Source organism: Rissa tridactyla, chromosome 7, assembly GCF_028500815.1.
Source record: "Rissa tridactyla isolate bRisTri1 chromosome 7, bRisTri1.patW.cur.20221130, whole genome shotgun sequence".
Classification (NCBI taxonomy): Eukaryota; Metazoa; Chordata; class Aves; order Charadriiformes; family Laridae; genus Rissa; species Rissa tridactyla.
The window spans coordinates 44,955,663-44,981,354 of NC_071472.1; the positions used below are offsets into that span (position 1 = coordinate 44,955,663).

The 25,692-nt window shown below is 41.1% G+C and overlaps 1 protein-coding gene across 1 annotated transcript; it reads right to left on the minus strand.

Annotated features, from left to right (window-relative positions):
- Window positions 1-635: 635 nt before the first annotated feature.
- Window positions 636-25,476, minus strand: HSF5 (heat shock transcription factor 5). The gene is made up of 6 exons (XM_054210106.1): window positions 24,915-25,476; window positions 21,766-22,137; window positions 13,591-13,685; window positions 8,109-8,627; window positions 5,136-5,289; window positions 636-703 (listed from the first exon to the last, which is right to left on the minus strand). The coding sequence occupies exons 1-6, from the start codon at window positions 25,474-25,476 to the stop codon at window positions 636-638; spliced, it is 1,770 nt and encodes a 589-aa protein (XP_054066081.1).
- Window positions 25,477-25,692: the final 216 nt, after the last annotated feature.

The window sequence follows — 25,692 nt, forward strand, 5'->3', positions numbered from 1 at the left end:
GAAGAGCATTTCCTGGTTAATCACTCAGAAAATTAGCTCATCTTTCCTATAGCTGCTCTCCCGAAATCCCTGACCCATTCAGACCTGGAATCTTGTGACTTTCCTACGCTTTTGTTTCACACACAATCCCCAGTAAAGGGCCACAGTATGACTTCGAGCAAAGACAGCGAGAGCCCCAAACACCATCTCTGCCGAGCATACTGTAGCTTCCAACAACGTTAAATAAAAAGATTCCAAATACAGTGCTAAAAACTATTTGCTTCCCAGTAAGAAATTTCTGAGAAAGTTTTTAAGGCTTCCTATTTACAAAAAGTTCAGACTTTTCAGACCTAAAGAATACAAGCAGCTAAGTAATTACTTCATATTAAATACTCTGACCACTAGATGCTTTATAACTTGACAGGTAGAAAATGTAATGGAAGCGGGGTAAAAAAAAGGAAGCGACTAATACCCTACAAAGTTAAAGTGAAAGCAAAATATAGAGGTTTTTTTGTTTGGTTGTTTGTTGTTTTAACCAGAGTTGAAAGGACCCAAAGTGCCGGTTGTGGGTTGTGTGCGCAGCTCTGCTGCTGGAGTCCAGGCGGGGATCCCAGCTGGCAGCTGCTGCACATTTTCACATACTTGTCACCCACTTCTCACTCTCTTGTTTCTTCCCTGGGAAAGCACCCCTGCTTGCAGGCTATGTCCACCAGCAGATGGTGATCTAGGGAGAAAAGGGAATACTGAGTATCAGTCCTTGTATGTGTTTCACTTGGCAGCGCACAGAGCCATTGGACTTCCAGCGGGTACCATAAAACATGGCCTGAAAGGCAGACCGTAACCGGAGAATTTGAGGCCTACTCTTTAAAGAATAAGAATTATTCTAATTTTGCAAAACTTTAAATACAAAACAATAACGAAACAAATTATAAGAAAAGTGCTCCCATTCTTCAAGATATATTATTTATATGCACACTCACTGCCATGGATACCAACTGACAAATGTTAATTGCTATAAAACCCTGTCAGGGTCTACAGAAACGCCCATTCTGCTTGTGACATATACCTTCATTTATCCATAAAGACACAATGGCCTCAAAGTATGCCACAGCCGGTGCCAAGCTCCTAGAGGAAACTCATGGTGTCACAGACAGGACAAACAAGAGACTCATTTTTTCAAAATTACCTTGACCCACAGCAAAACGGGGATACTTCCAATGTACGGCCAGACCTTGCTGGTCAAGAAAGTGAACAAGTACCCCGATAAAGTCACAATGGCACTACTGCTGCAAACGTCACCCAGGTGAACTTTATTCTCTAAACAGACACATTCACATCCTAGGAAAAGTACTCCAGCCCTTGTTCTTTTTCTATATTACAAAGTTCCTGCCCAATAGTCACCAGTTCTGCACTTTCTGACATTTACCTCCTGACAAAGTGAACTGTTTGGAATAAATCTGGAAAATGCACAGGGATGGCGAAAAGAGGGGGCTAGTAACAACGTGACTCTGAAACCCGTAAAGTTAGGAGACAGTGTCTAACATGCACTCATCCAAACTAGCAGGCTGCCAGGACAGGTCATTTGAAAGTTCTTCACTGAATAGAGAATGAAGTAAAGGTAACAGGAGCTGAGCTGGAGCGAGAAGCTGCAGTTCAAACTCCTGCGAGCAACTTCACTTTGGGTTTCAGAGGGGAAGACGTTGAAGAGTTCAGGGCCAGGCCTGTCCCCCCACCCTTAACACCTCTGTAGGAGATCTCACTGTGACCTACTAGGAACACTAACGAACTAAATGAAATTATTTTTTTCTGGAAGGTGTAGGAAATAGTTCAAGTGAACTATAGATAGCATGGGAGACCTTGCCTGAATGAAGATTTGCCCTTAGCAATTGCACCTATAAATCTATTTACCTTGAAGTGAATGAGAGGGAACGCACAGTGACACAACTGCAGTGGCACGGGAGTGGGTGGTAAATGTCTAGGGCACCTTGCAGCACGATAATGATGGATTCATATGAGTCAGTAGCATCTTGGTATTACGTCTGTGTTCTTATAGCAAAAAAAATTAGAGGAAATTGACAGATTATTTGAAGGACTAGACTCACAAAAAATATACGGCCAGCCATTGAGAAAGAATGCTTTTTCCGTAATGTATCAGTATCAGCTTAAATGCTTACATCCAGAAGTAACAAATTCCCCTGCTCCGCTCTAAGATTCCTATTTCCAGAAAGGGCTGCAAAAAAAAATTTCTCCAATCAGAATCTGGTCCTTCTTACGTGCTCCTTTAGAAAAGGAAGCACAAAGCACAGGTATTAGGTCCAGCACAGCTATATTCACCAGCTGAGTGTACCTGTGGAGTACAGTGCAGAGGAGCTGCGGAAAGATACGTGAAGAATTTAGAGTTCCTATCAATCATTCGTGAAGTCCAAAATGACTCCTGTTGCAAGTGGGGCTGTTGCCAACATAAGCAGATAGATTTATTCCAAAAATCCCATTTTATAGATGAGCTCGACTAGAAAGTAGCGGAGAAAGAAGATGCATCATCAGCACCTTCAAATCTATGTCCTAAGAAAGAGCCTGGGGCTGAATAAAGCAGTCCCTGAAAGGTGAGTTATCACTCACACCTCAATGTGATAACCAGGCCAGGAACCAGAGCGCCATACTCACTGTCTCACAAGAAAAAGAGTGGGAAGGAACAGAAGACACAGCCCATACTCATTCATGATGAGGTATCTTAGTGCTCAATTAAATTCTGCACCCTCTGTTGCAGCCTCTGACCGTCAGGAGGACTCACAAATAGCTCTTCTCCTGCTGCTACCGAAGGAAAGGGGGTCCCTCTGCCACTGTCAGGTACAAAGACAATCAGTGCATGAGGATTAAAGATATGGCTCAAGCGAACACTTGCATTCAAAACAAAGAGGAGGGTTCTTCACCCACTGTGTAACTAACCTATGTTAATGACATTAACTTACAAAAAACACAGTGGATGCTAAATGTTTGCATGGCTTCAAAAAAGTGACTAGAAAAATTAGTTGAAGAGAAGTTTACTGAGGCCTTTTCTGCTTAATAATACAAAAATGCCAAAGATATTGATGGAGACAGGACAATGGACTAGAGAGACCTTTCATCTTGACCCTGGCTGGTGGGATGTTCTTAGAACTGGTAAACTCAAATTTAGCTGAGAAGTTGGTTAAGTATATTGGTTTTCATTTGAAGAAAAGAGATAACGTATTTCAGTGATTTATGGAGCTGCAGAGATGGGCTGGCAGCTATGGAGGGAAATCTTGGGGACAGCACTTTAGTAAGACAAGAGCTGTCTCTCTTGCTACAGAATAGCTGCAAAAAGGCAAAGAAATCGGGCCTAGTTCTTCAAAGGAACATAATGCTTTCTCCGCGAGGGAGGCTTTGATTCTTGGCTCATTTGTACAATTTATCACCCTAGTTTCGGCCCAGAGCTGCTCCCAGTCACAGAAGTGACTTCTCCTGCCATCTTCATTGCAGTGGCCTTTGGTACCACATTATGTTGGCTCTCACCGTGTGATATCCAGAACCACGTGACAAAGAAAAGTGAATCATGTCAGCAGCCTACTGAAATAGATGGAAGAAAAGCCTTCTCTATAGCAGGATACATATCAAAGTGCGGGCTCAGAAAACTTGCAAATGAGTGCCCAAAGGAAAAGAGGAAGGCAGACAGGACTCAATCACTTTCAGAGGATAAGTTGTGAAGAAACACCTGGAAATTTTCACGATGCAATATTTTTGCACAGAAAGATCAAGGAAGAAGTTGTCTCCCAAGACTTACAGAGGAAAGGAGGTACCGACAGACAGACATGTAGTCAGAGCGACAGAAGTCAGCTTATATTTAAACCTGCCTGCTTCAGGCACACAGCTGAAATACAGGAGATGGGCTGTGCCAGCTTCCAGCCTTGTATCATGTGCCCAGTTCATTTTGGGCCAACTTGAGCCTGACCAGGTTTGGCTCAGGTGTGCTGTCTGTCTCTACCCTTCACACGCACACCAAGCCCAAAAGGAACAACACTGGGAACGCAGACCTGGATGACTATCACATTTCCCAGAGAGTAGACTCTATGCTAATTGTTGCTAATTAGCATTAGTGTAACAGTGTTTCATCTCTGTGGAACAATCCCATGGAAATGCTTTCCAAAATGTTCCTGTACATAACTTTACAACTGGCATATTAAGCAAATGTTTTGCTGTAGATATGAAAGCTGAGAAGTTTGCTAATTATCCATGGTACCAGGAAGTAATTGAACAAGAACTCTCAATCCTGCGTTTTAAACAAAAGCCTGTCTTCTTTCAAGATGGCATCCAACCTTCTTTCTCAGCTTCCTGACAAAAAGACTTTATTCCTTACTTAAATGTTTGAAACTGATGGGCGTTATGAGCTGAATTATTAACTAGCATCATTATCTGGAATCTAGAAACTACCCTTTGAAGTGAGCAACAGCTCTTCAAACTCTACAATCAGCTCTTTGATGAACAGCTGTGAGGGAAATAGCTTCTTGCGAGACTTTCAGGCTGCACCAACATTTCCTCTTGAATGGATCCAAAGTTCTCTTTGTGTCTTCTTATGTCTTCCTAATCTGTGGACATTTAGGTTTTTCCTGTAGTTACTAGATTTGTGAATTGTGTGGCCTCAGATGTTGTGCTGCTTGCTTTTCTCATGTGTTTCAGCATACCTATCAGCAGACTGGTACGAAATTTAATTAGTGATCTGAGACAAAAAGTTTGGACTTCTACACTAATTTCAACGGTTTGGTGGGTTTTCTCCCTGTTACTTCAATCGTCACCTCATTACTCCGTGTTTCCTTTGTAGCACTGTCACTCTCCAGCAAACATATCTATGGACTTCATCTCGATATTGTGACAGCCAGGTTTCTGACACAACTCCCACGACTTCAGGTTTTATTTACTGATATAATTTATACCCTTTTCCACACAAGAGTAATTAGCGCAAGCATCTCTTTAGAAGCACGTTGGTAAGTGTACTAAGAGGTTGTACAAGTACAGTATTTTAACTGAAGGCACAATGAGGTACTGACACTACAGACAATTAACTAAACTATTCTGATCTCCCCTTTCTGTAATAGCATAGAGCTGTCTCAGTAATCTGTAAAAAATGCAGAATCTCTTCTTACCAGGGGACTCGTCGCTGTGTTTTCTTTTCCGGCATCTAGGTTTTACAGATGAATCTGCCTTTTCTACAGCTTTGTTCACAGGCTCAGTTCCTGAAGTGAATTGTCTCTCTTCTGTCTCTGATGTACTGGATCCACATTCAACACTAGCGTTCTCCTTTAAAAAAACAAACAAACAAAAGAAATAAAAATAAGATCACTCAATATTTTCTTGTAATCATTTTAGGGAAAAAATAATAACAACTATTCTTCTGCACTCCAAAAGGACATCTAACAAGTGTTGAACACTGCCTAGATGGTTTACATAATACATAATAAGTGTTTTTAACTCAGAATTAAGACTGCCAGATCGAAACTTGAGCTCTTACAAAATGTCGCATTGAGGAAAACACGAAAACAGAAAACTAGAACATACAAAGTTAGGGTACATGCCCTCACAGCCTGAGCTTTGCCCTCAGTTATCAAACTAGCTAGAAGAAATCAGCTAGAAGAAATCCAGGTGCACTGATCGTTACCAACACGTGTATTAGTAATGACAGATCTAGTTCAAACAACTTGACAGAGCTGTGTGATGCAAAACTACACATGCGAGCCGCACATTTCTGGTTGGAAATCTCACCCTACCCCACCCAATTGTTAAGACATTAAATTATAATGTGTTGCTTGCTTTTTGGAGCCCTCTGCTGCTGCTCCATATGTATTTTGCAGGCAACCATTTACTGAACTGGTGTATTTGTGGCAAAATCTGTAGATCATGTGGCAAAAATCTGTCGATTAAAAAAAAAGAGAAAAAAAAAAGCCAAACAACCAAGGTCTGTTTTTATTCCACTGAGAAATTAAAGGCCCAAAGCTAAGCCCTTGGAGTTTACCTTTAGACAGAAAGATGTTCTCACTATCACCTGTTCTAGAATATTCATCTCTTCTGCAAATATCCTATCAATCAATATCCTAAAGATGAACGATTGTTCAGAGCCTGCAACGTTTCCTTCTATTAAGGCAAAAAAAGCTTTTGAAAACCCGTATGTGTGAATTTACAGAAGACAAAAGGTCATCACACTCAGTAGGAAGATATTAGCATTTCCAAAAATCACAGTCTCCACCCTGAGTCTGTCATTACTGAATCTTAAGTATATAACAGGCAATGTGTATGCACATTAATAGAATGCACTAGAATAGTCTCACTGAGGCTAAGAGGAAAATGCTGGATCTGAACTGTTGAATGCACTAATTCTGCATGTAAAGAATTGTTCTTTAATTTGCTATCTTTTAGGAAATCAGGAAAGTAAAGCAAGTTTTTGCTGAACTCTTAGTTCTATGAGAAGGACAGTTCAAGGCTCACTAGCTGTCACAAGAGCAAGTAAATGCTAGGAAATACTGTGAAAGAAATAGAGAACAAAACAGCAAACATCTTTGTGTTGGTGTAAAAATGGATAGTTTTCCCACAATTTCAATGCTCTCTTCATTTCAAAAAAGGATGTAGGAGAAATGGAACAAGTTGAGAACAAACCCAAAGCTAACCAGAGGTGCAGAGCAGCTGCCACGCAGAGGAAACTCCAGCAGGACTGTGCAGCCAGGGAAAAAGACTACCGAGGAGGCGGTGGTAAGAGATCTGCAAAATGACAAGTGACATGCAGAAAGCAGCCAGGGATGACAGCTGAATGTCTCGTCTGAGACAGAAACCAGGAAGCATCCCACGAAGCTAGTAAGAACCATGCTCAAAAGGAACAAAAGGAAGCTCTTTGTGCAATAGATCATGAGCAAAGTGTCTATTTGGTCAAAGGACACTATGCTAAAATTGACATGGTTTCAAGGGCTGACTTCAGTCCACAGAAGAGAAACCTAGGATTAAGTATATGGTATCATTCCAAGTCCTCAAGTTGAAAGGAGTTGGAAGGTATAAGGAGGAATGCATGTGCGCATTCTTTGTGTTCTATGTGCATGCCTTGTTCTTGCTCTTCCCTACGGATCAGATCACAGTCCCGAGACCCGACACTGGGCAAGATGGACCTTTGTTCTGACCCAGCAGAGCCATTTCAATGTTCTTGTATTAACACTGGAGGAATTTGCTCCTCCTGGGCTGCTACACAGAGGAATAAAACTGTCTCCTGTGCACAGCCACTATTCTGTCATAAGCTTGCTCTGAGTTACGTGGCACTGAGGGCTACTTACAGATTCAGGGATAAGGAAGACAGCAAACCAGGAGCCTGATGGGAGTACAAGAACAGAAGCCTTCTCTGGAGAGTTCTCCAGAGAATATACATCTGTTTCTATAAAGATACCCAAGAGGAAGATGACTAAGAACAATCAAGCTTGCACCAGCTGAGGATTTCCAAGCTATAAACTTTACTGAAGGCATCAAGATACTGATAGCACCATACAACAGTAGCTTCAACACGTACACAAAAATGAACATCTAGAATGCACACGAGACTTAACAATTTTGTATCCAGGGAAGACCAGGCACAGGTAAACCAAAGTGCAATTACAACTTGTCGGACACCACAAAGTATAAACAAACGAAGATGCTTTATACTATTCAAATATCAATAAATGATACTTTCCACAGTAAACAGAAACTTAATAACTGTTTATCAGGAACAACGTAACCATTTACCTAAATTTTAAACAAAAATTTTTGCCTTCAGGGGCAATTCTCAAAACACTCTTTTTTATTTAAGACTAAAGATGCTACGTTATAACCTGAAAAATGAGTACCACCGCACTATGTATTTTTCCCATTCAAATGAGCACCCTAACTTGGCCAACACAGGCTAACACATCTCATGCTCATTAACGCCAGATACATCTTCATTCTTTTTTAAATCTTGCTTTACCAAGCAAACCCTTCACTGTCCATTGAAAGTTTAATTAAAGAAGCAGTTCTTAAACAGGCAAGAATATTAAAAAGCTATCCATCCAGACCCTAGCATTACTATTGAATAGAGTTATGTTGTTTTATATCCCTTTACCCCCTACCTGCTCTGGATTGAATGGTGCTTCCTGAACAAACATGATGGCGGATTGAGCTGGGCAGTGATCTGGTTGTTCTCTCAGGTTTTCACATGCTTCCCCTGTGGTCACAAATTCCTGCATTATTCCAGCAGCAGCCCTTTCTACAGATGCAGTGGCACGGGTAGCACAGAGAAATTCAGAAGGCTGTGATGGAGAACAAGTTACTGCTTGATCTGTTCCCATCACAAACAATGTGTCTGAAGCTACAGGACTAAGAGATTCCAGTTGGCTTTGCTCAGTTGAAGAAGGCGTATCAATATTCTCAATATTCACCAGTTGACCTCTGTTAGACTGAGGGGTTGAACACTGGCTCTCCACAGGTTCCACTTTCACCATGTCAGCTTTGGGTGATGAACACATTTCATCAGCAACCTGAAACAGAGCTTCAAGATTTTCGTCTGTCTTCTTGTTTTCATCGAACGTATCACAAGGCCAGTTAGAGGGCAGATATTCAGCTTTGTAAGGTGGATGCATTGGAGGACTCTGGAAGAAACAAAATACGGTGAACTTTTGTGTCAAAAAATTACAGTGACAGGATGTGTATTAGTTCTGTAAGGCTTTGGAAATGAACCTGAGCAATAACTGAAGTGATCGTTTATCCAAAAGCTTGAAAGATTGTCTGTTATTTTCAGTTAAAACAGCGGATTTGATTAAAAAAAAAAAAGGCTACTATTTTGTCTTGTTTTTCATTAACCACCTTACTCTTGGCACGCTTGCTTTCTTCTATTCACTGTCTATCTTGGAGAGAAAGGAAGTTACTTACCAGTAGCTGTGTACTCCTTCAGATGCATTGTCTGCAAACCTTTGCACTGCAGGTAGAAGTGTACCCAAGCATTCAAACCAGGGGCTTCTAGTCTTAGTAGGGCCTGTGGGGGTACATTAGAACCACCCCCTTCACACAGCATACATGCGATAGAAAATGATAGAACAAATCTACCTTGTGTAGGAAAACAGCACAAACCACAAGATTTTTAAGCAAGAGAAAAGGTATGCATAATGTAAACGTGCATATGGACAACACAACTCGAGGAACTCAGTTACTTACCAATAACATCTTTTTCCTCTTTAAGTGATTGTCCATATGCACATCCACACAAGAGGGGATTCCCAGGGATGCTCCAGTCCCAAAATGAAGGGGAGTTCAGACACCTATGAAAACAAATACTGTAGAACTACCCTGCCTGTCACAGCCTCACATCTGGGCACTCCTGTCACGACACAGTGTCCCACAAACACACGACTCAAAGACTACATAAATCTGTATAAAAGCCCTATAGATCTTCAGGTCAGAAACAGTTCCTGGAGAAGCTGCAGAGGCTGCCTTTGCCATCCCAGGGGAGGTCTGTACACTGCTAAAATATTTCACTATAACAATGTCACGAGAGGACAGGACGCAGTCAGCAATCCAATGATATTTTTTTAGTAGAATTCATACAAATCAAAGACTGTTTAAAGGAGAAAGAAGACAAAGAAAAGTTTCTCAAAAGCAGCAATTCCTACTCAAGTGAAATGATAAATCACACTTTAACAGCCAGTGTCTGTATTGCTATTTGACAAATATGAGTCTCATAATGATGCTGGAGAGAAACTTAGGTATATTTAAAATGCAATTTTATTTTGGAAGAAGTCTAGAATGAAGGATCAATCCTTAGTGCCTGATTATCCTCAGACCTTCTAGCTGAGGTAATAGTTAATAAAAAGCTATTTCCATAGATGAATAAATTAGAGAACAGAAGCCACAGGATCACCTGCTAGGAAAGCCATAACAGATCAAATGCCAGTGAAGGATTTGGTCTCTCAGCAGCATGAACATCAGAAGTCCCTGAAGGAAATACCACAAAGAGATGAGATCCCTTTCTCTGGGTGTATGAAGTCAAGTCCTGTGTGGCTCCATGTCGATGTACCAATCTGCAGATAGCCATAAACTTTGGAGGAGGTTGGGGGGCGGGGAAAGGTCAGGAAGATAAAACCTGGAATTTGAGAAATTTAGGTTAAGTGAAACAAAGTCTTTTCATTAAAGGCAAGCCACCTTTATATTTTTATGATATAGACGTAAACATAGTTCCTTTCATTTAATATTTTTTCAGTTGTATTTTTTTAATTATTAACAAGGTGTTTCACTTTTATTGCATTGCTTGTTTATTGTGTTAAGTAGCCAGGATTTTAAGTAAGATCTGGGTTACTAAGTCAACTGCCCAGGGATGAGATAATCCCTGCCAAAACCAAACCAACCAACCAACCAACCAACAAACCCACACTGCAACTTCTGCCTTTTCTTACGGGACCTCAGCTGGAAGTTGTTGTAACACGTACCATCTTCTTGGATGCCCTAGAGGATCTTGTATGCATTTTCAATAGGAGAAAGTGCCCCCACAAAGATACAAGTTAAATCTTTTTATTTTATCTAGAGAAGATGCGACATACAAGGATGGGAGGGAGACCCCAAGTAATGAAAATTGAGAAGTCATGACTCAAAAGATGAATAGTTTGCTGGTCATTTGAGCTCAAAAGGAAAAATGGTCTAATTTAGCAAAAGTGGTGAAAGGGAAGATGGGCATTTCACTTCTAAGATCAGCATAGTGTGCACAGGACGCAAAGCACAACCACACCTTTTTAGCGACTGCTGGGACTAAAACAATCTGGATTGAGAGCTTGGGTAATCATTCAGAAGTAGTTCAGATTCAATTTAATTTTGAAATAACATGGCTGATTATCATTCTTATTACAAATAAAAGCAAACTACTTAGGGCTATTTTAAAGTCAGGAAAGTTATTCTTTTTTCTCCCACATTTCTTTCTTCCATTTCTAGTTTCCTCTTGCTTCAGTTCCACAAGGAAATACTGACAGCTTAATAACAATGCTAATAGCAACAACCAAATAGCAGGGCTGCTAGTTTAAATAAAAGAAAAAAAAGGAAAAAAGAAAAAAAAATCACTAAAATCCAATATGTAGCCTTGTTTCACACCTATGATAAAGCAGCAAGGAAATACTGCGCTCATGGGTGAGAGTTGGCGAAACTGCTCTGCTGTTGCAGAAGACAGCGGGAGTTTTCTCTCACAAGACTCATTCCTCTCCAAGGATCCTGGTTCATCACACTGACCCACACCCAACTTCAGGAGAACCCAAATGAAAAAGGAGTATGAAGCTGCACCTGAGCTCCCAGTTTTGTAACTAATTGTGATGAGAGTGTAATTCACATCTCTGAAACCTTGATTTCAGAAACCTGACAAGAGATGTACCCTAATCAGCCGTTATGCTGGGTATAACCACCTATACCCCCTTGCCGTCCCATGCAGTGATTCTCTGCAGCTTTTTCGGGAGAGCAAACTGCAGGCAGACAGACATACACCTACTGGCCTTGTCTGCCCATGCCCCAGTCACCTACGAGTTTCAGCACATCAGGCGTGTACTGTACAAGCCCAGCAGCTGGCCTCCAAGCCCCAAAAAACTGTACCTGTCTTAATCTCTCCTAAACGTACAGTGATGCTCTCTGCAAGACTCAGTAAGGACTAGCACAAGGTTTAGGCTTTCTTGTCCAACAGTTCCTGGTTTTCCTTCTGAGACCACAAAAGAGAGTCTGGATCCAATAGAAACAGGGCTGATAGTGAGCTTGCTGACTGCCAGTGTGCTGATACGGCTCAGTGTCTTCTGGACTGGTCCAGCAGTTTTGTATAGACTTTACCAGTAGTATCTGGTAGGCCACGACGTGATCAAACAAACAGCCCAAAATGCGCTGCAAACCACCCTTCAACAGCATCGCACTGAATTCCCACAACTAGTGGAAGATATTGAGTGGAACGATGCAATGCAGAAGTTCTATTTTTTGTGAAGAACAATGAAAATATTTAGTCAGCCAGGGAGGATTAACTTTACTGCTTTGGAGGATTTGTGCAAGTGGTTACTGATGATCAATACACAAGCAGGGCAGGATGATCAATACTGTCTCTGCATTCCTCAGCAGAAGTTTGGGGAAGTATCTACCCCAGAGCACACAAAAGGTAAACTGATTATTCCCCACAGCTCGGTGAGAACCACAGGCAAATGGCCGTCTTCTGTACTACCTGCACAGCCCCTGTCACCGTGTTCTGGGAGCAATGGTCTATGCTACACTAACACTCAGAAATCCCAAGAAGTCCTGTTGGTCCATTCTGTGGGATATTTGTGGGATCCTGCTGAGAGACAGCCAGTTGCTGACGTGGTAGAACGGTTTTACGCCACAGCCTGCCTGTGGGCTGCTCACACAGAGGCTCTCTTCCAGCAATCTCTGTCCAGATGCGCCAGCAGTTTTCGACCTGGAGTTCCCTGGTTAGGACTGTTTATCAAAGCATCCACCAGTAAGTGGCCTACATCTTTTCTCACTCCACACACTGCCCATGGACTTGTTTCTCCAAACAACTGATTTTTACCAGACCCTTTGGACAGCATATTTATATCATCTTTCAATCTAGCCACAATTACTCCCTTGGAATGATTTGCTATCCCAAACATTGACAGATCCTCATGTCCTGGCTGAAAAAGCAGCTTCCAGAACTCTCGTGATGTAAGCGAGAGGACAAAGATGCACTGTGTGAAAAATAAATACTGGAGTATCAATGGCATGATTGGCCAGCAGCTATTTATATCCTTACACCAACAGGTTATCCTGGCCATAACCTGGCCATCTTGGATAAGCTTATATTTTAAAAAATCATGAATAAAAAGACAAAGGTTGATATTTGCAAGACAGGAAACTGGATGATCAAGCTTGGGTAGGTCAACCCTTTTTCAAAACACATAAGCATAACTCGCTTTGCTTGTCCTCTGTGAGGAAAAAAAAAAAAGTTTATGCATTATGCTGTAATACAAAAGGAAGCCCTTGTGTTTTTACTTCAGTTCTTTTGATATCTGATAAGCCAGGTTCTCCAAATAAGGTGCAGTTTCCCCCGGAATTTTATAAAGCATTTACAGTAAGTACCGTAGTTATCTTTAACAAGACATCTCTGAGATGGGGCCAATTCCAAAAGTCATCTCAGTTTTTCTTATTCATCAAATGAAACTCAGGACTGCAGAAAGCTGTCTGGGACAAAACAGAGGAGCTGTTTCCCAGTATTTTCATAATATTAAAGAATCTCTTTTTGTCCAGACAAGGACATTCTTCAAAGATAAATGTAGACGTGTTAACTAAAATGAATTCTGGGGAAGTCAAGCAAAAAACTTATAGAGACAAAACCACCCCACTGATGAGGACACCCACTATGCTGCTACCCTGAAACCTCACTTGAATTACAAAACTACCCATTTAATGTTCAGTGGCTCTTTGAAATCGATATTTGTAAACCACATTACTTTCACTTTCTCAAGCAGATCAATTTTCACATTTATATCCTTCACTTCAGAAGTCCATAAACCTACAGTTCATCCATACAGTGTCCTCCGCTTTCACCTGACTGCAGTGTGCTACACTCACCTGGAAGAAGCTGCAGTAGGTGTACGTGGAAGCTGTAGGACTAGCACAGCCAGTCAGAGGATCCGTGTGGGCAGGTGAACAACACTGCAGTGCAGCTGCAAGAATTCAAACACAGTTGTCAGACTTCCAGAATTTGTGTTTGGTATGCAGAGTTTTATTGCTTACTTTGATTAAACATTTCAATAATCACACAGTAAACTGAATTCCAGAAATGTATTATTACCTCTCAAGTGATTTTAAGACTGATTTCTTCGTCTTAAAAAATATTTATTCTAATATATGTGTACATATATTAAAAATAGATACTGTAAAATTGATATGCACACATATAAACTTATAAAGCACAGCCTTTTGTATCTTAGTATCACCTTTTTAATTTGTCTGCTTGACTTTCTCATCACAACATATCACAGAAAGTGGATTCACATAAGGAAGACCAGACATTCATACACACACAGACAAAAAAATTAAACAGTGATTTTATTCTAAAAAGCAACTTTGTAGATGAGGTAGTATTCTGCAGGTATTATTGTTTGGTGACACACAGAGATAATTTAAAAGTAAAGGCATTATTTGTAGAATAGATACTCTTTAAAATCTGCAGTCATTCTGAGACAGAGAGAGAAATCCGTGATGAAATCAAATTTAGTCCAATGTTCATAATTAGTAAATCTAATAAGCATAACTTGAGATGGCAAACAGATAAGATCAATTTATTTGCAATGCTTGTCACTTAAATGGGATTTCACATGAGACAGTTGCTACGATAACCAATATGGTTTTTTAATATCTATACCTTTTTAATAAGATGTTGATTTTTTGCGCAGTTTGGAGCAACAAACACAGGTGCTAAACAACACAGAAAGAGCCAGCAGACACCCTTCTAAAGAAGCATGGGATATGTGTATCACTTGTGTTACTTCAAAAGCTAATTCTGAGCAACTTTATGATGAAATGCGGCCATCTTCCAGAAGAACATTCTGTACAATTCTAGATATTGCCAAAAACCTAAATGATATCTGGGTTTCTCTCACTGGAAACTCCAAAGTATGTTTACAAACCCAAGAAAACCACCAAAGAAAACTTTTGAAGGGCTATTGCATAAACAACGTAAGACATCAATGACAAAGGAGAAATTTCTTGCAACCTGCTAGAAAGATTCTAAGGAAAAGCAAACACATATTACTAAGAAGCTATTTTCTAAGAAAAGAAAAGGAAGGACCTGAAGGGACAAAGTGCTTGTGAAACAGTAGGTAAGTGTAAAACCCCAAGTCCAGATCATATGCTATAAAAAGCTACAAGTAAAATATAAATGACAGTATTCTTACAGTTAGTAGACCTTGCAGCAAAAGGAACTCATTAGTCAAACGAATTGTTATATTTGTAAATCAAAGTGAGGAGAAGAAAAATAACTGTATAGTAGACTGGACCGATGACCGATTCTGAATGGTTCTGAAATGCAGAATGTTGCATAAGAAGAACATTTTGCACTCACAAGAACTTTTTTTTTTTTGCCAGCTCATAGACGATGGCAGTGGCTGATCTAACAGCAAGAACAACTGCGTCTGTGGAAATACCACGGGAGATGTGAACATAGTCTTAATGGCAGTCAGTTGAGAAGCAAATCCACTGTAAGATGGAGGCCAGTTTTAGATAAGCACCACTCATCACCCATAGTCACAAAAGGAGAGTCACCATATATCCAAACAACTTTTTAAATAACAATGAAGAAAGCATTTACTGACAGGCAGTATTATCAAAAGGGAAGGTGTTGATTCATTTACAATACTTCAAGTCTTCAAATTGAATCAAGATTCAAAAAACATAGCTGCTTCACTCACACGCTTTTGTCCTACCCTGTTAATTGGAGAGAAGAAATTTCTAAGTTCTTTTGTCTAAGATACAGTTAATGTAGTCATACCCAGAAGAAATTACCAGCTGAAGCACATTCTGTCACTGGCTGTTACGAAATAACTGACAGTGAACAGATCTCATTTGAATACTAAGGAGACAGGGATGAATGGCATCTTATGGAATAGATGAATATTTACTGAATAAATTAAGAAAAAGATACAGATCCTTCCATCAAACAAGATGGACCAGCCTCAAAATAGATTCGGTTTCTGCCAAAAAAGAGACGTACTTCTGCCCATACAAGCTATGCATGGAATATATCACACACTCTTCAGGACACAGTATGTGGAATATCAACACTGATTTATGAAAATGGAATTGCTGTCAGCAGGGCTGTAACCAACCCAGCAATGGACCCCTGAGGACAAGCAGAGATCAACGAAGAGCATAGTTCACAGAACAAGGGAAGGACAGAACACTCTGCATCACCATTATTCTTACACACGATCATATTTCAAACATACTGAAAATATCTTTGGATATCCAAAGAGGTTGCAAAGAAATCAGGCACAGAAATCGATACTTTTAAAGGAAGTTATTTAGAAGTATGTTAACAAAAAATTTATAAGCAAATGTAAGCCATAAACCTGTGGCTAAGCCAGAAAAAACCGAAGGAAATACAGTGAAATAGAGAATGAGTTGACACTGGATAATACATAATGGGAAGGAGTCAAGAAGACTTCTTTGTGTTTAAGAGAAGTCACCCTTCATGCCCTCTTCAAAGACCTTCAGTAGGTAAACAAACATGGGTAACTGTGATATGGTATTCAGATTTCCAAAAAGCTTTTAACAAAGTCATAATCAGAAACTCTTACAAAAACTGAGCAACAACAGCACGAGAGGGAAGGCTGTACATTTAAAAAATAATCTATCTTAAAGATACAACAGACAAGATAGATAGGAATAAATAGGCACTTTTCACAGGTGAGCAAGGTCACCAGTGGAGGTCCCCAAGGACCTGAACAGGAACTAAGGCTACTCATCATTCTAATAAAGTACTTTAAAAACTGGGTGAGTAAGCAGTGAGGTGATGCTTGCTGATAATACCAGGTTATTCCTGTCAGGAAAGAGCAGTCAGCTACGAAAATGTGGAAAAAAAACCCCTTATGAGTTTCCCAAAGCCACCAGCCACCAGATAAAGCTCTGCACTTAGGAAAAATAAAACTGATCTCACACAGAAAATGATGGGCTCTTAGTTGTCAACCAATAATCAGGAACTAGATCTTGGTATCATAGTAGATAGTTTCAGGAAGACATCAGCTTCACACACAGCAGCTGTCAAAAAGATCTCCAGAGTCACAAAAGAAGCAATCAGGTTCTTAGGAAATATTACAAAAGGGAACAGAGAATGAAATAGGAACGTTATTACTCCACTGTATATGATTCACACCTTGACCACTGTGTATATTTTTGGACTCTACACCTCAATAAGAAAATAACAGAACTGGAAAAGGTTACAGGGCAGGCAACATGGATGATGTACAGAACACTTTTCTGAAGGACCAGCTAAGTGGGCTGCGACTCTCCGATCTAGAAAAAATGCAGCTGAAGGAACCGCGATAGAAATATTTAAAATCATGAACGATGCAAGTGAGAGGGATATGGATATAGACACATTCACACAAAAACCAAATGGAGATTTAATGAATATGCAACAGGCGGAAAAGAGACAAGAAAAGGTGGCTCATTGCACAAAATGCAATTAAGCTATGAAATGAAGCCCTTGTCGCAGATGTTTTATGTGCCACAAGTCTACATTGGTTGGGAGAAACAGACACGTTCATGGAAGCGAAATCCACTGAGGGCTATTAAATACGACTCGTGTTATGGTTTATTAATTCCCTGAACCCACACTGTTGGGAGTATTTTGGAAAAGCATCTACTCCTGCAACTCCTCCTTGGCCATTACTGTCAGAGGAAATGATGAGCTATATGGGCATTTGGTCTGATCAAGGCTAGTATTCTTATCTCCAAAGCAGAGAACTATTCATTAGAGAATTAATGAGGCATTCACTAAATCTTCTTTTCTCAACACTGGCAAAATTAGATGAATTGTATAAAAATAGACAAACAAAATTTAGCTGGAGGGATGACAATATTAACATTGCATTCTTATATACTTCTCCCTCCTCATCAGACAATATTGGTTTGTGGGCTCTCAACGTTTCAATAGAGAAGAGCACATCAATCATAATCTTTGATGAAGACATGAAGGCTATAGTTCTACCAGTAAATTAAATGCATCCAGACCCATTCTCTGGCGCAGAGTCTGCTAATCCTATTAAAATCTCTTACTCTTCCAAGTCAAAACAGCCACATCCAAACAGCCTCTAGGGAATGGTCCCAAGCCCACGCCAACCACTGACATAAGCACAGCATTTTTAGGGGAGAGTGCTAACCAGGCTAAGGATCTAATGATAGAGCTGATGAAGACACACAGGCACTTTTCCTGGCAAAGTCTAACACAGTAGCATAGACGCAGACAGATATGCTTGAGCTCAGACATAGTTTTAGCAAAGATATGTCTTGCCAAATGTGTCTGGAAGTTAGAACCTAAATGTAAATAAAATCTAAGAACATCAAAAAAGCTCCATGCTCATAGTTGGATGTGCACACATTTGTACTGCATGCTTTTTACAGGTTCCAATACTACACACAAACTCAGGAAAGGTGAAAGCCTAAAAATAAATGCGAACCCAATACGATCAGCAGCACATTTTTACCAAGCTTGAACAGCCCCCGTAATTTCTCCAAAGATCTGCTGGAAATCGAAGGACCGCATGTACCATCTCTATGCCTTCAAGACAGCAACAGACATTAACAAGCGTTACCATCAGCTCCGCTGGCTAAAGGGGTGAGACTGACACTCTCCAGCATCTTCCATTCCACTTGAGCACGCACTACATGGGAAATACCAAGGAAGAACCTTAAGACCGTCCTTTCAGTGTGAAAGTATGATGTCAGGTCCAAACGTTATGCCTAAGAGAAGCTAACTCCTCAGACAACTGGGTCAACAGTACTCAAAGGTGTGCAGGAAATTAGGGAATGCAGCTGTGCCTGTTCCTGACAGATCAATGAACACATCGGAATGGGCCTGAACACAGAAAACATGCAAGCTCCGATCCTTTACCAAGCAAAAGACTGATGAAAATGAGGATGATACCCAAGGGTATCTTCAATAAGGGAAAATGGGAAAGACAACGTTGTTTGAACTGGCTTAGGCATTTCGGAGGGATTAATTGCATTACTGCTACATAGACTCCAATATCTAGCAGTTGTCAAAACTCTGCACAGTCAATGAACAAACAGGCTCATCTGAAAGAAAGCAATTGTCTTCCAAAGGCATAGGTCTAAGAAAGCTGGAATGACTCAACCTCTGGGAGGTGCCTGTTTCTCTCTGCTGGCTATATATGTAATCTAGATGACAAGCCCAGGCGTATACAACTAACTATTATACATTCAGATGTATCTTAGGCAAGATGAATCCTACTACTAGTTTTACAAGTGCATTACTAATGCATCTAGTCTGCTTTTCTCAAGGGAAAATATGGTGCTATTTATGCTGCGTTAAAACAGATACTGCGTTTTCAGCTGCTTATTTATTTTAAGAATCCCCTTTTGACCAACACATATGTGAATTTTAAGCTTTACATACATTTATCTTAACAGAGGGTGTATCATTCAGAATAACATGACTACTGCTAAACTACCACTCACCAGAAAGGTTATCATATGTAAATGACCCCTGCAGCCACAGATGTATTCAGAAGGCATGACTGGACTTGAAATGTCAGCTGGCACCAATAACTAACATTTCTCACATAGTCTCCTTGACTGATTTTTCATTATTAGGATGCCCTCTGATAATAAAGCTTCACTGCATTTCTTTGATGCAATCCTACTGCTATCAAAGGTTTTGCAGATAGTTGAAAGCAAACAGAAATAAATCCTTAAAATAATTATGGTCTAATGCTAGCAGGAAAAAAAGATCCAGATGAGCATCTTTTATTTTACTGCCCTTTCAATAAGAATTATAATGAAAAAAACACGGAAATCTTTTTGTCGCTGAAGTTAACAGACAAGTCTGAATACACATAAAAAGAAATCTTTTGACGAAGTTCTACTTTGATTTAATTTAATGGAACTTCAAAAGTGAAATTACAGTAGTCAAGAATAAGATTGAACATATATTCTTTAGTCCCCTTGCTTATGACATACCTATTTTAGGATTAACTATGACTTTCCAAATAAGCTAATCTTGGTTCTGTGCTCTCAAGATGAAGGAAAGCAGACTTTTTCATGTGGACATATGAAGAAATCAGCTTTCAGAATTCTGCATGCTACAATATACAGAAGAAAGGATAGCAAAGAGATTGAGAGATACACAGGAACAGAAGTAAAAACACTGAGACGGTCCTAAGTGACAGTGAAAATTAAAAGATTTATAATACTTTCTAGTGAAATTTCAAACTTCTCAGAAGTACTAAATAATTCACTGGAGTTTTCAAAAGCCTCAGATTCCATAAGTTTCTCTATTTTAGTCTGAACTACACTGTAATTTTTGTACCTTGCAAAATTTGTTATGCTTTAATCATGCCCTCCCCCCCACGGCCCAGAAGATTTTACCTGTACAACATAGCCAATTTATTCTTCAAACCTTTGTAACTCCAGCGAGAGAGACTAGCGTCATCCAGTTACAGAGATCTACATATTCATGTCTAAATCTACGCTAGCCTCCTTCAACTCCTCTACAGTCAGTACTGCAAAATAGGTGCTCCCAGGATATGAGTAATCTCACCCCAAGACAAACTCTAAACCAAGCTGTATGAATCGCACCCTGGAGATGCCCATTTCCTCTCCTCGACTATAGAAGAGGTCTGGGGGACTAGCTGAGATACAGACATCTAAAATTCAATGTGATTAATTTCAGCCTATGCTCTGTAACTGATAAGAAACATGAAGTGGGGACCATCTCCCACCTTAAGCACGTATTCTGGCTGAGGCCTTGAGCAACCCGGTCTAGTGGGAAGTGTCCCTGCCCGTGGAAGGAGGGTTGGAACAAGATGATCTTTAAGGTCCCTTCCAACCCAAATCATTCTATGACTCTCGGGATACCCCTACTAGTTTGCAGCTGGTAATGCAGGCTGTAGCCACCACAGTAATCTTAGTAAGTAGCACAGGGCAAGGAGCACACGGCAAAAGTTGTCTGTCTCTTAAACATTTAAGAATGTCCACAAGAAATGTCTAGCTCCTCAGAATCCTTCCTTGACAAAAACGATGTTATGGAAACTAGCGATCATTGTCTGAAACATTCTCAGCAGAGGTCTCAGAAGACACGCACAAAAGATATGAAGATTTCACTGTGTACTTGGAGAAGGACAGCAGCCACCACGTGTAGGATTTCTAAACAGGGATATCTATCTTAGTGAAGGTGCGGCTGCCTAGGGAGGAACATGCAGAAGGAAAGAATAATAACCGAGTTTTGGTCTGTTCAAGAAAAGAGTCACTATGTTCTGAGTTTCAGAGGTTTCAGGGAAATTAAAAAAAAACAACACACCACCCCCCAAAAAGTAATTTATCACATGATTTTTCCAATTCAAGATAAGGCAAGGAAAAGAACACCAATTTGCTTCAACTTGTCTTCTGAAGAATAAAAACACTTAAGCGAGACTGAAAATTTTAGCAGAAACATTTTGGACAAAAGAAAGGAGTCAAGTACAACAAGAAAGCTGTACTTTCTAGTCTTCAGTGCATTAAAAAAAATACAACATAAAGAAGGTAAGCAAGAAAAAAAATTAAGATCTGAAAATAGTATGAGCAGAAATATTCTACACAATACTTTTGACTGATCTTTGACTTTTAAAATTCAACCTGGGAAAACATGAGACCAAGGACTAGTATACTACTTTTCAATAAGTTCTCAGTGCTTTAGTACCATCGTCTGAGCTTTGCTTAATTAAAAAAACTATGTAAGTTTGCCTAACACTGACTAGCTGTGGACAAACGTTTTTTCTCCTCACCCTTTAACCTCAACAGAGAGGCTACCTGGCAAATCACCAGGGGACACTCAGAATCTGGAGTAAGTACAGGAATACCAACCAGAAAACCTTTTCGCTTTATAAAGGTCTCTCTTCCTTTTAGACTTTACACTTTCTAATTCTCACTTGAGATATACACGTGACAGAGCATTGTAGAAAAATATTTTTAAGTATCACTTTTAAATATCTTTTTGAAAAGCAAGTGCAGAAATTTTTTTCATACCTGTTGGATAGTAGGCTTGTGAGTACTGCATTGAAGAAGTGTAGCTGCTGTAGTTTGGAAGGGAAGTGGCAATGGTTTGAGAGCCTTGCTGAAGCGGCAGAAGAGAGACGACAGGCTGGAGTGTGTATGTGACCTCTGTTGGAAACCTCTGGAGCCCTGGAAAGGCAACCCCTCTATCTGGAAAAGTTGGGGAAGCCTCATGCCCTGGAAGTAACCCAAGAGATCCCTGCCATGTTCTGGAAGGGACTGGAGTCCGATCGAAACTTTTTGCCGGTAAAGTGCTGTGGTTCTGGACTGAGGTTGATACATAGGAGTAAGGAAAGAAACCGTCTCGATGATAAGGTTGATGAAACTGTCCTACAGGCATCAGTCCTGCAGCGGGTACAAAATAAAGTGACACAAGCGTTAAGGAAAGGAGTTTTCACAGGCAATGAAAGGCAATATGAGGAGCCAAGGCTCTGCAACATGATTTGGGAAGACTACCTATGCTCCGATATACTTAATCCAGAAACAGATTGTATTCTTACACCTGAACGCACAGTAACTGCTGCAGTGGCAGATTAGTGCAGTGCCAACACCCAGCTGTAGCATTCAATCTCCTTAAACTTGCAGTAACAAGTTATCAGTATTTAGAAATGCGCTATAAATCAAAACGCATAGTAACTTACTAAACCAAACAAAATTAATTTAGAAAGTACTGTATGTTAAATCGGACAATAAGTTTTAAAAAAAAATGGGAAATCGTAAAGCAAGACTTCAAGACTTGACAAAACTCCAATGCTGGCAGCTGATAGACAGCTAAGGGAAGGGCAATGTCAAAATCCTCCAAGTGACTCTGAAAGTACTTTATGACAAGTCATTTAATTTGTCAAGAAAAAAAAAATAATCAAGGCCAGCTCTTCCAGTCAGCTCAACTAGTTCAGTTTAGACTAAAATATCCCAAACTTCATCATTTTGTTATTTCCTAGATATTCCTTTTATTTTTCTCTTAAGTTTTCTCTCTTAGTCAGTTATTTCATGAAACAGTATTTGCTGTTATACCGTGATAGCTCAATTTCTATTAGAGGTTTTGGTGACTTTGTTGAAACACTGACAGTAACACCGAGAATGTCTATGTTCATTGAATTACTAAAAGAACTACTGCACTTGTGACTTTTCCATGGTGTTGTATATGACTATATACATTGTAAGTTTCAGGATAGTTCACGTCAATAGGGTTTATCTAGAAGCCAGGTTTTTCTCAGACCTGCAGTTCCCAGTTCTCACCTAAAAGACTTTTTACAAAAATAGCCTCACATTTACCTCTTTCACTCCTCTGGTGGGAACTAATCCAAGAAATGGGTAACATACAGTCATTATTCTGCAAGTTCATATTAAATCATGAAGAATCACTAAATAAATACCACCTGGCCCTTAAAATTTATTAAGAGTTAATGTATAGGACCATTTATTTCCTGTTCAGCATTTTTACCATATATAAAAAGAAAATAAACAGAGGTATGAGTATTCCTTTGTTTATATTTTACCTTTGAATAAGGAAATTAAGATTATCTAGTTTTAACACATAAACAAGACACCAGAGGATGCCAAGTTATGAAGCATCAGTTGCTTTACAGGAATTATTCCTGGATGTTTAACACAGAGTTATGTGTTGCAAAACATTTGGAACAGACCGACGCTTTGCAAACAAAAATATCTTTTATCTATCAAATTACCTCACATTTACAGCAAAGACATGCCCCTAAACAGTCAGTACAGAGTGCACCATAAATTGTCAGCCTGTCAGAACTTGACTGCATATAAAACCTCATGTTTTCCTTGTTCTGTCTTTCTAGAAACTGAGACTCCTGAAGCAAAAGCTCTCTAAAACTGCACCCATAAAACCAGAGGCCAAAAAATTAAAAGCTTGTATCTTTCTCTGGCAACGGCCTGCATTACATCAGTCAGAGCAGATTTCATTGAAAAAGTCTGTAATGACTCATCTTAGTCTTAACAATGTTAACACCAAATCTCTAATTTAAACACTTCCTAGTCTCAGTACTGAAATAAGTTCCTTTCCTTCTCAAATACTTCGTTTTGTTTTCTTGGTATTACAGATGTAGTTCCATACACATCAGAGAAACCACCACGGAAATGAGATGACAATTCCTACTCTGAAACAGTAACCAAGAACAAGTATCATGATATCCTACTCTGTCCTAAACTGGGGGCTGGTGCTGCAGGCAGCAGAACCAACTGCTTCTCCCCTTTTCTCGCACTGAGCCTTACAGCTCTGCACCCACGTGCTGCATCACCCTGGCCTGAGAGCCTGCCGTAAAAAGGCCACTCAAGTCTTCTCCTTGGATCCTCATGCTGAACCAACACAGTTGCTCTATCAACTGCAAGGAAGATGATGGTTAACACGCGACCAAGGGAATGGGAAGCAGGACTGCTCATCTGATAGCAGCCCACAATTCAATCAGACTGAGAGCAAAACAAAATATTCACATCTTCCTTTCAACTACAATGCTCTCCTGCATACATGGAATTTGTGGAATAATCCTCTGAGAGCTCAGACTTGTCCTGGAAAACTCAGATGCTCTCAACAGGGTTAAAAAGAAAGAAAAGGTGTTCTGAGGCTTTTTAACAGCATTATTTTCTATTTAGCTCTTACCTACTCCTTCAGCCCTCTTTAAAAACTATTTAGCTTGTAATTCTTTTTCAGGAGACAACTGACAGAAATCTAACTACCAGGTCTTCTCTCCTTTGCACAAAACTGACAGGATGCTCTAGTTGTCACTTCATCTGACCCATCATTTCACAGATTTAATAAAAGCTTATTGAGCATCTCTGCTGACAGGCAAGGAGGACTAACATTCATCTGGTAGAGCTGTGCCAGCCTCCGAGAGATCAGGCGAGGGTGTTCTTAGTGTAGTACACAACAGGGACTGCATTGTAGACTACAGGCAGACTGAAACACATGTGAACCACGTTACCCATGCTTACCAGCAGCAGATCTACCTGCACGATTTTCCTACACCGGGTGAACTGAGTGGCCACCGGCACGGACAGGTAACCCTCCTCCCTCAGGGGAATGCTGATTTTCAGACCTCATGCCACCCAGCGCTTCTCAAACCCACCGTGGCCCCGCATGGCCCGCCCCGCCTCACCGGGCCTGTTGGCCTTGCCAAGCGTCGAGGGCAGCAGCAGTGGGTTCTCGTGCGGCGACATCCCAAGCAGCCGCTGGAAGCAGTTGGGTGGGCGGCTGTTCACCTCCAGGCCAGCAGCCAGCTTCGCCTTATTGGTGCTTGTCAGGCGCTTCAGGTGGACAAGGAGGTCAGGGCGATCGCGGCAAAAGTGGGGGCTGTGGAAGTGGTGCATAGGCCCGGTGGAGCTGTCGCCATCGCCAAGCCCTGAGCCCAGCCCAGGTCCGGTCCCCGCCACGCTACCCGCCGTCGCCACCACTTTGCGGAAGCCATAGAGGTTGAGCTGTCGGATGAAGCTGGTGAAGTTCTTGGTCTTGAAGAGGTTGGCCCCATCGCCGGCCAGCCCCACGGCATGGCCCGGCCTGGTGCCCAGCACCTCGCACTCGAAGAGCGGCTGGTCGATGAGGAGCCCCTCGCCGCGGGCGTCCCAGCGGACGGAGCGGAACCGCGGGCTGTTCGCCAGCCGCCACAGCTTGGCCGGGAAGTTGCTGGGGTTGATGGAGGCGGGGAGCTGCGGTTCCTCCATGCCGGCGGCAGGGGGAAGGACGCGGCGGACGCTCGCGCTCCAACGGCCGCCGCGCGAGGGCCGTCGCCCCGCCCACCCCCCAGCGCCGGGGCCGGCCCGCGCGCCGCCCGGCACGTGCTCGCCTCACGACGCGCGGCCCGCGGCGCCGCTGCCGCCCCGGCCTTGCCGTCCCCCTAAGCGCCGCCGTCCCCCTCAGCACCCCCAGCCCCCTCAGCT

Excerpts from the sequence above, each read along its gene's own strand:
- HSF5 (XM_054210106.1), bottom strand. The coding sequence starts at position 25,476 with ATGGAGGAACCGCAGCTCCCCGCCTCCATCAACCCCAGCAACTTCCCG. Across the intron at positions 22,138-24,914 it reads TGGCAAGGCCAACAGGCCCG|GACTGATGCCTGTAGGACAG; the intron begins GTGAGGCGGGGC and ends TACCCGCTGCAG. Across the intron at positions 5,290-8,108 it reads CACCATTCAATCCAGAGCAG|GAGAACGCTAGTGTTGAATG; the intron begins GTAGGGGGTAAA and ends GTTTTTTTAAAG.